Source organism: Rhinoderma darwinii, chromosome 4, assembly GCF_050947455.1.
Source record: "Rhinoderma darwinii isolate aRhiDar2 chromosome 4, aRhiDar2.hap1, whole genome shotgun sequence".
NCBI classification, from domain to species: domain Eukaryota; kingdom Metazoa; phylum Chordata; class Amphibia; order Anura; family Rhinodermatidae; genus Rhinoderma; species Rhinoderma darwinii.
The window spans coordinates 6,245,880-6,259,553 of NC_134690.1; the positions used below are offsets into that span (position 1 = coordinate 6,245,880).

At 45.0% G+C, this 13,674-nt stretch overlaps 1 protein-coding gene across 1 annotated transcript; it reads left to right on the forward strand.

Moving 5' to 3' along the window:
* The first annotated feature begins 5,028 nt into the window (after window positions 1-5,028).
* Window positions 5,029-9,753, forward strand: LOC142759002 (C-type lectin domain family 2 member B-like). Its single transcript, XM_075860784.1, has 5 exons — window positions 5,029-5,268; window positions 5,735-5,846; window positions 7,621-7,775; window positions 8,332-8,447; window positions 8,645-9,753. Exons 1-5 carry the CDS (start codon window positions 5,050-5,052, stop codon window positions 8,757-8,759), a joined length of 717 nt encoding a protein of 238 aa, XP_075716899.1. The 5' UTR covers window positions 5,029-5,049; the 3' UTR covers window positions 8,760-9,753.
* The last annotated feature ends 3,921 nt before the right edge of the window (window positions 9,754-13,674 follow it).

The window sequence follows — 13,674 nt, forward strand, 5'->3', positions numbered from 1 at the left end:
ACCCGGGACAGTGACTACCGATCCCAATATACATGTATCTGTAAAAAAACATATAAGTTCATACTTACCGAGAACTCCCTGCGTCTGTCTCCAGTCCGGCCTCCCAGGATGACGTTTCAGTGTAAGTGACGGCTGCAGCCAATCACAGGCAAAGCACAGGCTGCAGCGGTCACATGGACTGGCGCGTCATCCAGGGAGGTCGGGCTGGATGCCGAAAGAGGGACGCGTCACCAAGACAAGGGCCGGTAAGTATGAAAATCGTTTCCTTTCACTAGGGAAAGTGCTGTCCCTTCTCTCTATCCTGCACTGATAGGGAGAAGGGAAGCACTTTTCCCGCAGTCTGCAGCAGCTAGTCCGCATCAATGTACTGCACATTTTGTGCAGATCCGCTGCAGAATCTGCAACGCAGATTCTGTGCGGCATCGATGCGGACAGTTGCGGAGGAATTCCGCCATGTGTGGTCATGCCCTTACCCCTTTACTGACAGATTATATCCTCTATTACCCTTTACTGACAGGATATATCCTCTATTACTCTTTACTGACAGAATATATCCTCTATTACCCCTTTACTGACAGAATATAGCCTCTATTACTCATTTACTGACAGGATATATCCTCTATTACTCATTTACTGACAGAATATATCCTCTATTACCCTTTACTGACAGGATATATCCTCTATTACCCTTTACTGACAGAATATATCCTCTATTACTCCTTTACTGACAGAATATATCCTCTATTACCCCTTTACTGACAGGATATATCCTCTATTACTCCTTTACTGACAGATTATATCCTCTATTACTCCTTTACTGACAGAATATATCCTCTATTACCCCTTTACTGACAGGATATATCCTCTATTACCCCTTTACTGACAGAATATATCCTCTATTACTCATTTACTGACAGGATATATCCTCTATTACTCATTTACTGACAGGATATATCCTCTATTACCCCTTTACTGACAGGATATATCCTCTATTACCCCTTTACTGACAGGTTATATCCTCTATTACCCCTTTACTGACAGAATATATCCTCTATTACCCTTTACTGACAGGATATATCCTCTATTACCCCTTTACTGACAGAATATATCCTCTATTCCTCATTTACTGACAGGATATATCCTCTATTACCCCTTTACTGACGGGTTATATCCTCTATTACTCATTTACTGACAGATTATATTCTCTATTACTCCTTTACTGACAGAATATATCCTATATTACTCCTTTACTGACAGGATATATCCTCTATTACCCCTTTACTGACAGGATATATCCTCTATTAATCCTTTACTGACAGGATATATCCTCTATTACCCCTTTACTGACAGGATATATCCTCTATTACCCCTTTACTGACAGATTATATCCTCTATTACTCCTTTACTGACAGAATATATCCTCTATTACTTCTTTACTGACAGATTATATCCTCTATTACTCCTTTACTGACAGATTATATCCTCTATTACTCATTTACTGACAGAATATATCCTCTATTACTCATTTACTGACAGGATATATCCTCTATTACCCCTTTACTGACAGGATATATCCTCTATTACTCATTTACTGACAGGATATATCCTCTATTACTCATTTACTGACAGAATATATCCTCTATTACTCATTTACTGACAGGATATATCCTCTATTACCCCTTTACTGACAGGATATATCCTCTATTACTCATTTACTGACAGGATATATCCTCTATTACTCCTTTACTGACAGATTATATCCTCTATTACTCATTTACTGACAGAATATATCCTCTATTACTCCTTTACTGACAGGATATATCCTCTATTACTCCTTTACTGACAGATTATATCCTCTATTACTCATTTACTGACAGGATATATCCTCTATTACTCCTTTACTGACAGATTATATCCTCTATTACTCATTTACTGACAGGATATATCCTCTATTACCCCTTTACTGACAGGATATATCCTCTATTACTCATTTACTGACAGGATATATCCTCTATTACTCCTTTACTGACAGATTATATCCTCTATTACTCATTTACTGACAGAATATATCCTCTATTACTCCTTTACTGACAGGATATATCCTCTATTACTTCTTTACTGACATATTATATCCTCTATTACCCCTTTACTGACAGATTATATCCTCTATTACTCCTTTACTGACAGATTACATCCTCTATTACCCCTTTACTGACAGATTATATCCTCTATTACTCATTTACTGACAGATTACATCCTCTATTACCCCTTTACTGACAGATTATATCCTCTATTACCCCTTTACTGACAGATTACATCCTCTATTACCCCTTTACTGACAGATTATATCCTCTATTACTCATTTACTGACAGATTACATCCTCTATTACCCCTTTACTGACAGATTATATCCTCTATTACTCATTTACTGACAGGATATATCCTCTATTACCCCTTTACTGACAGATTATATCCTCTATTACTCATTTACTGACAGGATATATCCTCTATTACCCCTTTACTGACAGATTATATCCTCTATTACTAATTTACTGACAGATTATATCCTCTATTACTCATTTACTGACAGATTATATCCTCTATTACTCCTTTACTGACAGATTATATCCTCTATTACTCATTTACTGACAGGATATATCCTCTATTACTCCTTTACTAACAGGATATATCCTCTATTACTCCTTTACTGACAGAATATATCCTCTATTACTCCTTTACTGACAGAATATATCCTCTATTACTCCTTTACTGACAGAATATATCCTCTATTACTCCTTTACTGACAGGATATATCCTATATTACTCATTTACTGACAGATTATATCCTGTATTACTCATTTACTGACAGAATATATCCTCTATTACCCCTTTACTGACAGATTATATCCTCTATTACTCCTTTACTGACAGATTATATCCTCTATTACTCCTTTACTGACATATTATATCCTCTATTACCCCTTTACTGACAGGATATATCCTCTATTACTCCTTTACTGACAGATTATATCCTCTATTACTAATTTACTGACAGATTATATCCTCTATTACTCCTTTACTGACAGATTATATCCTCTATTACCCTTTACTGACAGATTATATCCTCTATTACTCATTTACTGACAGAATATATCCTCTATTACTCATTTACTGACAGATTATATCCTCTATTACTCCTTTACTGACAGATTATATCCTCTATTACCCTTTACTGACAGATTATATCCTCTATTACCCTTTACTGACAGATTATATCCTCTATTACTAATTTACTGACAGATTATATCCTCTATTACTCCTTTACTGACAGATTATATCCTCTATTACCCCTTTACTGACAGAATATATCCTCTATTACTCATTTACTGACAGAATATATCCTCTATTACTCCTTTACTGACAGATTATATCCTCTATTACTCCTTTACTGACAGATTATATCCTCTATTACTCCTTTACTGACAGATTATATCCTCTATTACTCCTTTACTGACAGATTATATCCTCTATTACTCCTTTACTGACAGAATATATCCTCTATTCCTCATTTACTGACAGATTACATCCTCTATTACCCCTTTACTGACAGATTATATCCTCTATTACTCCTTTACTGACAGGATATATCCTCTATTACCCTTTACTGACAGGATATATCCTCTATTACCCCTTTACTGACAGAATATATCCTCTATTACCCCTTTACTGACAGAATATATCCTCTATTACCCCTTTACTGACAGATTATATCCTCTATTACTCCTTTACTGACAGAATATATCCTCTATTACCCTTTACTGACAGGATATATCCTCTATTACCCCTTTACTGACAGAATATATCCTCTATTACCCCTTTACTGACAGATTATATCCTCTATTACCCCTTTACTGACAGATTATATCCTCTATTACTAATTTACTGACAGATTATATCCTCTATTACCCTTTACTGACAGGATATATCCTCTATTACTCCTTTACTGACAGGATATATCCTCTATTACTCATTTACTGACAGATTATATCCTCTATTACTCCTTTACTGACAGATTATATCCTCTATTACCCCTTTACTGACAGATTATATCCTCTATTACCCCTTTACTGACAGATTATATCCTCTATTACTCATTTACTGACAGGTTATATCCTCTATTACCCCTTTACTGACAGATTATATCCTCTATTACTCATTTACTGACAGATTATATCCTCTATTACTCCTTTACTGACAGAATATATCCTCTATTACCCCTTTACTGACAGATTATATCCTCTATTACTCATTTACTGACAGATTATATCCTATATTACTCCTTTACTGACAGAATATATCCTCTATTACTCCTTTACTGACAGAATATATCCTCTATTGCTCCTTTACTGACAGATTATATCCTCTATTACCCCTTTACTGACAGGATATATCCTCTATTACCCCTTTACTGACAGATTATATCCTCTATTACCCCTTTACTGACAGGATATATCCTCTATTACTCCTTTACTGACAGATTATATCCTCTATTACCCCTTTACTGACAGGATATATCCTCTATTACCCCTTTACTGACAGGATATATCCTCTATTACCCCTTTACTGACAGGATATATCCTCTATTACTCATTTACTGACAGGATATATCCTCTATTACTTATTTACTGACAGATTATATCCTATATTACCCCTTTACTGACAGATTATATCCTCTATTACTCATTTACTGACAGATTATATCCTCTATTAATGTATAACATGAAGGATATGTCCCGTAGTAAATCATTATTGGAGGATACATCAGGACACAGAACTGATATTATTTCTGATCCGGTTCCTGCATTTTGTACATTTATTACACCATCTCCCTCCTCCCGCCCCCGGTCACTCCGTCCACATGTCCCGGCGACGCCCCGTAGTTCTACCTGCAAGAACTATCTGCAGCGCGGCGGGATATCAAGACGTATGACCGCGGAGGGATCTAGTAGTATATAAGTTGTAGTCGGGCGGGGCTCCGCTCACACGGCGATGGCTCCTAGGAGGGATTGCGCACCGCCGGCTGTAGTGTTAGCAATGGAGGATCTTCCGGATGAGCCGCCGACCACCCCACACTCCCCGCTACTGCCACCGGACAACCTCTTCCCCCAGCAGAGGGCGACACATGACACGGAGGCTGATCCCTCACCTGCGCCCCCTGACAGCTCATCGGCCCCCATAGAGGAGACCGGGCGGAGCCGCTCCAATAAGGTGAGTTGTTGCTGGACTGCTGCATGGCATGCTGGGGGTTGTAGTTCCCATGCTTGTCACCTACTACTGCAGAATGTGCCGGGTCTATAATATTATAAGGCTCTGTTCACACGGTGCTAAAAAACAATGTAAAACGCTAGCGTTATTGTAAAGCACTTTATAAATGCAGCTGTTTTTGCCGTGATTGTGACTCCCATTTACTAAGGGAATGTAGTACGTTTTTTACGTGCCGTACAATTGACCGGACTTATTTTTTTCCACTGTTTTTTTCAACAAAGTTTTGTCATGTGCACGGCAGCACGAATAACGTACTTTACCTTTCAAGTCAATTGGAAGCATGGTGGTTTTTTTTTTGGTGTGTTTGGAGTATAAAATGAGGTTTATACACGCAGTGTGAACAGGGCCTTAAGGGTAACAGAACGGGTGAGGCGGCAGGTGGGGCCGGATATAATTGCGTCTCTTTCAGGGTCGGTGTTGGAGGTCGCGGCTTGTGGGACGTCTACTACAAAAACCCCTGGTGCTGACCGGCACGCTGATACTGGGCGGAGTCCTTGGATTTGTGGCTTTTCGTGGTCCCGGTGAGAGACTTTCTATACGTGACGACGTGCATGTTGTATATTTTTTTAATAACCCCCTGAACCGTCAGCTACCGGCAGTGACACCGCGAGAGAGGAGAGCGTGCGCGCGCAGCTCCACCGCCGCCACCACGGAACAGAAGAGAAGAATGTGATTTTTCTTCTCCTCTTCCGTGGCGGCGGGAGTATATTCAGCAGCGGCATCGGAGCTGTGCGCGTGCGCGCTCTCACTCTTCAGTTCTTGGCGGATAAGACTGTGATCTCTCGCGATTAGCAAAGTTTCCGTCACCATTGAGATCGATGGTGATGCGAGGGAGCGGAGGTTTCAGTTTGTTTTTTTGCGATGAAGAGTTAACCCGACGGAAAGCTCAGACGGAACCCCTCAACGGAAGGACAACGGTGGTGTGAACACCGCCCTAGGCCGCGTGCGCACTTCAGTTCTCTTCGTCAGGGTGCTACCCGTTTTTTTTTTTTTTGAACGGATAGCGCCCTGACGCATTTGTTTCTAAGGGGCCACGCGCACTTCTAGTTTAACGCAATCGCGGGGGGCGGTGATTGCTATGGCTGCGTGGGGGCCTAATGAAGGCCCCCTGGTCCGCCATCGTTGTGCACCTCTTAAGCGCTGCCTCCGGCCTGTCAGAATCGCCATATACTGACATACATTAGTATTGCAGTATATCGTGCAAGCGAATGAACGAAGTTTTGAATAAAAAAAAGTATTAATTTGTAAAATATAAAGTTTTGTTGTTTTTATTTATATATTTATTAAAAAAACAAACCTTTTCCCATTTCCCCCTAGAGAATAGTAAAAAAGTAAATAAATAAACATAATGGGTATCGCCGCGTCCGTAAAAGTCTGAACTATCACAATATATCATTATTAACCCGCACGGTGAACGCCGGAAAAAAAAATAGAAATTGTAAACGCCAGAATAAATTTTTTGGTCGCCTCATCCCCCACAAAAAAATGAAATAGAAAGTGATCGAACCGTCACATGTACCACAAAATGGTATTATTAAAAACGACAGATTATACCGCTAAAAATACGCGGTATGACGGCTTCATCTACGGAAAAATAAAGTTCTGGCGATCACAATTTGGCGACACAAAATAAATTTTCATTTAACACTTCGGTTTTTACTTGTAAAAGTAGTAAAATATCGAAAAAACTCCATATATTTGGTATCGCCGTAATCGTATTGACCCGCAGAATGAAGGTAACATGTTGTTTTAATTGCGCAGTGAATTCCGTAAAAGCAAAGCGCAAAAAACAATGGAGGAATCTCTGTTTTTTTTTTCATTTTCTACCACACAAATAATTTTTTCCCCGTTTCCTAGTACATTATATGGGACAATAAATGGCGCTACGAAAAACTACATCTCGTCCCGCAAAAAAAAATACCCTATAGGACTATATTAACGGAAAAAGAAAGACGTTATGGCTTTTGGAAGGTGGGGAGGAAAAATGAAAATCTGAAAGGGCTGCGGCGAGAAGGGGTTAATTTTTTTATTTTTTTTATATATATATATATGGCCCAGATTAAGCGGCGCTGGAGCAGGTGGTTGCGGCGCTGGAGCAGGTGGTTGCGGCGCTGGAGCAGGTGGTTGCGGCGCTGGAGCAGGTGGTTGCGGCGCTGGAGCAGGTGGTTGCGGCGCTGGAGCAGGTGGTTGCGGCGCTGGAGGAGGTGGATGCGGCGCTGGAGCAGGTGGTTGCGGCGCCGCAGTGAAGACGCCGCCGGTGGAGAGTAACATTGATATTTTTCTCCCTCATTCTAGCCTGTGACTGCCCCTCCTGCCCCAATAAGTGGATGAGGTCCGATGATAAATGTTTCTTCATATCAAGAGACACGAATGACTGGAAATCCAGCCTGGAATTCTGCCAAACAGAAGGAGGAGGAGGAACGCTGCTGACTGTGGACGAGGAGACGCAGGTAACCGGAAAACATGGGGGTGCGTGCGACGATGGAAACACAAATACACAATCCCTTCTGTAGATGTGCCCCGCACGCATGCACTGTGCCCCCTTCCCCGTAGATGTTGCCTCGCACGGACCTATATTAGTCTATGGGGCCGTGCAGACTGTCCCGTGAGTTTCACGCAGTTTGTGTTCGCTATGTAAAACTCACAACATGTCTGATATTTGTGCGTTTCTCGCGCATCACGCACCCACTGAAGTCAATGGGTGCGTGAAAACCACGCATGGCACACGGAAGCACTTCCGTGTGATGCGCGTGATTCGCACAACAGCAGTAAAAAGTATGAATGAAAACCTTAAAAAATAAAAAACACCACGTGCTACAAACCTACAAACAGTGTCATAATGATGGCGGCTGCGCGAAAAGCACGCAGCCACACATCATACGCGGCTGACACACGGAGCTGTTAAGTACCTTTTGCGTGCACAAAACACACACGCTCGTGTGAATCCGGCCTCCGTCAGGGTTACACCAACTCTGTATAAAAAGCTTCTTTTTCTTCACGTTGCAGAATGAGCTAAAATCGCTCCATGATCTGTCCGGTGACTACTGGGTGGGCCTGAGGAAGGACGCAGGGTCCGGGGAGTGGAGGCAGCTGGATGGTTCAGTGTGGACCGGACCCATAGAGTGAGTAACAATATAGTATAATGCTGCTGTGTATTGTGGGGTGAGATGTCTATAAGGAATGTACTTCTGTTTATATCGGGGTAATCCGGCCGCCGCTACCATAGCGCTTGTTTCCAGCTGTCTGGACTGTCGTCTCCCCTGTGGTGCGGTGTGATGGAATATGTTGTGCTAATGATCACGTCTTCTCTGTCTTGTAGGTCCGATGCCCCCCAGATGAATTGCAGTTTTGTTGATTCCGGGAAATATCGGGCTCTAGATTGTTCAACTTCTAGACGCTGGATATGTGTGAAGTCTCTGCGCGGGGATGGATAATGCGACAAGCACCTCTCCGTATTCTCTGCTTTACTGTAAATAGTGACCGCCATAATCATTGCAGTATGACCCGGTGTGATCGCTGCAGGGTGACCTGTCCGTACAGTGACCGGGTGTGATCGCTGCAGGGTGACCTGTCCGTACAGTGACCGGGTGTGATCGCTGCAGGGTGACCTGTCCGTACAGTGACCGGGTGTGATCGCTGCAGGGTGACCTGTCCGTACAGTGACCGGGTGTGATCGCTGCAGGGTGACCTGTCCGTACAGTGACCGGGTGTGATCGCTGCAGGGTGACCTGTCCGTACAGTGACCGGGTGTGATCGCTGCAGGGTGACCTGTCCGTACAGTGACCGGGTGTGATCGCTGCAGGGTGACCTGTCCGTACAGTGACCGGGTGTGATCGCTGCAGGGTGACCTGTCCGTACAGTGACCGGGTGTGATCGCTGCAGGGTGACCTGTCCGTACAGTGACCGGGTGTGATCGCTGCAGGGTGACCAGTTCGTACAGTGACCGGGTGTGATCGCTGCAGGGTGACCAGTTCATACGGTGACCAGATATGATCGCTGCAGGGTGACTCGTCTGTACAGTGCCAAGCAACCGATGCAGTATTTAACAACGTGGTGTTTCTGCAAAAAAAGAATGTCATCAGCACTTTAAAGCAACCCCTTCTACCTCTCTCCCAGCGGGATGTCTCAGCACAAACCACTGCACTACTTCCAGCCAATCAAATGCTTCCAACTGGATATAAATTTACAGTCTATTGCTCCTCAGTCTTCCAGAACTTTGCTTTGGGCTGGATGCCTCTCCCCTACAGAACATAATTTGAAGGAAGTTCTCGGCAGATCGTGGTGGATTTATTGAAGGAAGTGACATCACGGGGGCCGGGAGAGCACCAATACCTCCCGTCCTGGGGAAACCTGAGGGGGCGCAGATAAATGGAGGACTATTTTTGCTGGAATTTTTGTAAATCTATTCAGTAAAGTTTGCTTACAGAAGGCATTTTGTGTTGACGGTTTAATTATTTGCCCCCGGCAGAATAGATCCGTCCCATGGTGTTTGCACATTTCTGCCTCCGTCATACAGTTGAGTAGTTAATCGCAAGAAATGTTATTGGAAAGGATCCGCTCCTCAGGACTAGGACTATTGTTCTTGGCGGGTCCTATAACCGGTGATGGTGCAGCGCAGACCGCAGCCGCAGAGGGACATTGGATGGGACGCTCCATGTTGGGTGTTAATAAGTGGATGCTGGTGGGGGGCCCTTTAAGGCCGGGTTCACACAGTTTTTTGCAGGCGGAAAATCTGCCTCAAAATTCCGTTTGGAATTTTGAGGCAGCTTTTCCTCTCCCTGCACGCCGATTTTCGCTGTGTTTTTCGCCCGCGAGCATTGAGCACCGCGGTAAAAAAAACGCAGCGAAATACGCTTTCTCTGCCTCCCATCGATGTCAATGGGAGGTCAGAGACATAAACGCTCGTAGATAGGGCATGTGTCTCCTTTCTCCAGTGAGATGGTTTTTCCACTTGCGGGAACAAAACGCCTCCCGTTGAAATCGATGGGAGGCGTTTTCGGCGGTTTTTTGGTGTGTTTTCTGATGCAGTTTCCGTGTCAAACTCCGTGTGAACTCCCTCTAAGTCTTATTACACTAACCTAATGCGCTGCCATGAACAGTCTCAGTCAGGGGCTGCTAAATCACACGACCTATATCCCCCCCCCCCCCCACCACTATGTGAGGCAGGGAGTCTATCATGTGTCCCATCTTAGGGGGGGGGGGTCCTTCTGACATGTTGATGGTACTAGTGGATCTATGAGGAGACCTGGTATAATGTTCGAATGGTCCCTATAACACCGGTGCAGCGGACATAGTGATTACTCCCCCGGGTGGAGGAAATAGTGATTACTCCCCCGGGTGGAGGAAATAGTGATTACTCCCCCGGGTGGAGGAAATAGTGATTACTCCCCCGGGTGGAGGAAATAGTGATTACTCCCCCGGGTGGAGGAAATAGTGATTACTCCCCCGGGTGGAGGAAATAGTGATTACTCCCCCGGGTGGAGGAAATAGTGATTACTCCCCCGGGTGGAGGAAATAGTGATTACTCCCCCGGGTGGAGGAAATAGTGATTACTCCCCCGGGTGGAGGAAATAGTGATTACTCCCCCGGGTGGAGGAAATAGTGATTACTCCCCCGGGTGGAGGAAATAGTGATTACTCCCCCGGGTGGAGGAAATAGTGATTACTCCCCCGGGTGGAGGAAATAGTGATTACTCCCCCGGGTGGAGGAAATAGTGATTACTCCCCCGGGTGGAGGAAATAGTGATTACTCCCCCGGGTGGAGGAAATAGTGATTACTCCCCCGGGTGGAGGAAATAGTGATTACTCCCCCGGGTGGAGGAAATAGTGATTACTCCCCCGGGTGGAGGAAATAGTGATTACTCCCCCGGGAGGAGGAAATAGTGATTACTCCCCCGGGAGGAGGAAATAGTGATTACTCCCCCGGGAGGAGGAAATAGTGATTACTCCCCCGGGAGGAGGAAATAGTGATTACTCCCCCGGGAGGAGGAAATAGTGATTACTCCCCCGGGAGGAGGAAATAGTGATTACTCCCCCGGGAGGAGGAAATAGTGATTACTCCCCCGGGAGGAGGAAATAGTGATTACTCCCCCGGGAGGAGGAAATAGTGATTACTCCCCCGGGTGGAGGAAATAGTGATTACTGCCCCGGGTGGAGGAAATAGTGATTACTGCCCCGGGTGGAGGAAATAGTGATTACTCCCCCGGGTGGAGGAAATAGTGATTACTCCCCCGGGTGGAGGAAATAGTGATTACTCCCCCGGGTGGAGGAAATAGTGATTACTCCCCCGGGTGGAGGAAATAGTGATTACTCCCCCGGGTGGAGGAAATAGTGATTACTCCCCCGGGAGGAGGAAATAGTGATTACTCCCCCGGGAGGAGGAAATAGTGATTACTCCCCCGGGAGGAGGAAATAGTGATTACTCCCCCGGGTGGAGGAAATAGTGATTACTCCCCCGGGTGGAGGAAATAGTGATTACTCCCCCGGGTGGAGGAAATAGTGATTACTCCCCCGGGTGGAGGAAATAGTGATTACTCCCCCGGGTGGAGGAAATAGTGATTACTCCCCTGGGTGGAGGAAATAGTGATTACTCCCCTGGGTGGAGGAAATAGTGATTACTCCCCTGGGTGGAGGAAATAGTGATTACTCTCCTGGGAGGAGGAAATAGTGATTACTCCCCCGGGAGGAGGAAATAGTGATTACTCCCCCGGGAGGAGGAAATAGTGATTACTCTCCTGGGAGGAGGAAATAGTGATTACTCTCCTGGGAGGAGGAAATAGTGATTACTCTCCTGGGTGGAGGAAATGGTGATTACTCCCCTGGGTGGAGGAAATGGTGATTACTCCCCTGGGAGGAGGAAATAGTGATTACTCCCCTGGGTGGAGGAAATAGTGATTACTCCCCTGGGTAGATCCGTGCGGTGTCAGAGAAATGATAACTCGTATGTGGCCACAGACTGTAAACTCCAGTTATTTTGGAATAGAAATGTTACAGACTCTCAGAAAACGGACCCATTCACTTTCATTGAACGTGGACACCTTTCCGTAGCACTACGGAAGGGTGTCCGTGCCGCGGAAGTGTTCCGGGAATTATGGAACCTATCCGTTCTTTTGCATTTTGCGGGCCGTGCTCCCATACTTGTATGTGAGCACGGCCCGAAAATGCGGCTGTCAGTCGGCGGCCGGCCGTGCCCGCAATCGCGGGCTGTGATTGCGGGCACGGTCGTGTGCATGGGGCCTTATCAATAATTCTGTTAAAAGAATATGACAGCCGACACCTAATAACAAGGAGTGTGGAGCCGGACACCGGGTAATGCTGAGACGTGGCCACAGGCTGCTACAATGTAGAAACTATAATCTCTGCCGGCAGCTCCGTTTTGGCCTAATGTGGTTTTTTTCTTTTGGCAATAACTGACGTGTGAATAAGCCCTTAGTCTACCTGCACATGTCGCGTGTTTTGCTGCGGAAAATATGCAGTGAAACCGCGAGAAACGAGGGAGCGCCCCCTTGTTTTTTGAAGGGGTTTTACATGGAACAGGATTTTGCCATATTTTTTGTATGTGCCATTCATATATTTATATAAGTTAATCATGTCCCCCCTTAGTCGTCTTTTCTCAAGGCTAAATAGGTTATTTTAATCTTTCCTCATAACTGAGATTCTCGGGTCTGTGACGATCCCTGCACCAACCTGTCCATGAATGTCCTGCCTCCTGCGCTCCTCTGCCTCCTGCGCTCCTCTGCCTCCTGCGCTCCTCTGCCTCCTGCGCTCCTCTGCCTCCTTCGCTCCTGCCTGGATTCGTGCACATTTTAGAGCTTCAGTCTGGTCTGATATCTGTGGGGCCCTCAGACAAGATCATTGAGGTGTTAACATTGGAAATCATCACGTGACCTGCGGCGTTTATACTGGGATATGCGGAGACGCTGCAGGGAGTGTAATAAAGGTCAGGATCGGGACGGCTAGGGCTGCTGACAATCACGTGACTAGACCAGAAAACACCTTGTATATAACATACCAGTATAGGAAACCAGTTACACGGGTAGCAAAAGGAATGCAGAGGTCTGATAATATATATATATAAATGCCCGTCATAGCTGCCCACACAGTATAATGCCCCTCATAGCTGCCCCATACAGTATAATGCCCCCCATAGCTGCCCACACAGTATAATGCCCCTCATAGCTGCCCCATACAGTATAATGCCCCTCATAGCTGCCCCATACAGTATAATGCCCCCCATGGCTGCCCACACAGTATAATGCCCCTCATAGCTGCCCCCACACAGTATAATGCCCCCAATAGCTGCCCCATACAGTATAATGCCCCTCATAGCTGCCCCCCACAGTATAATGCC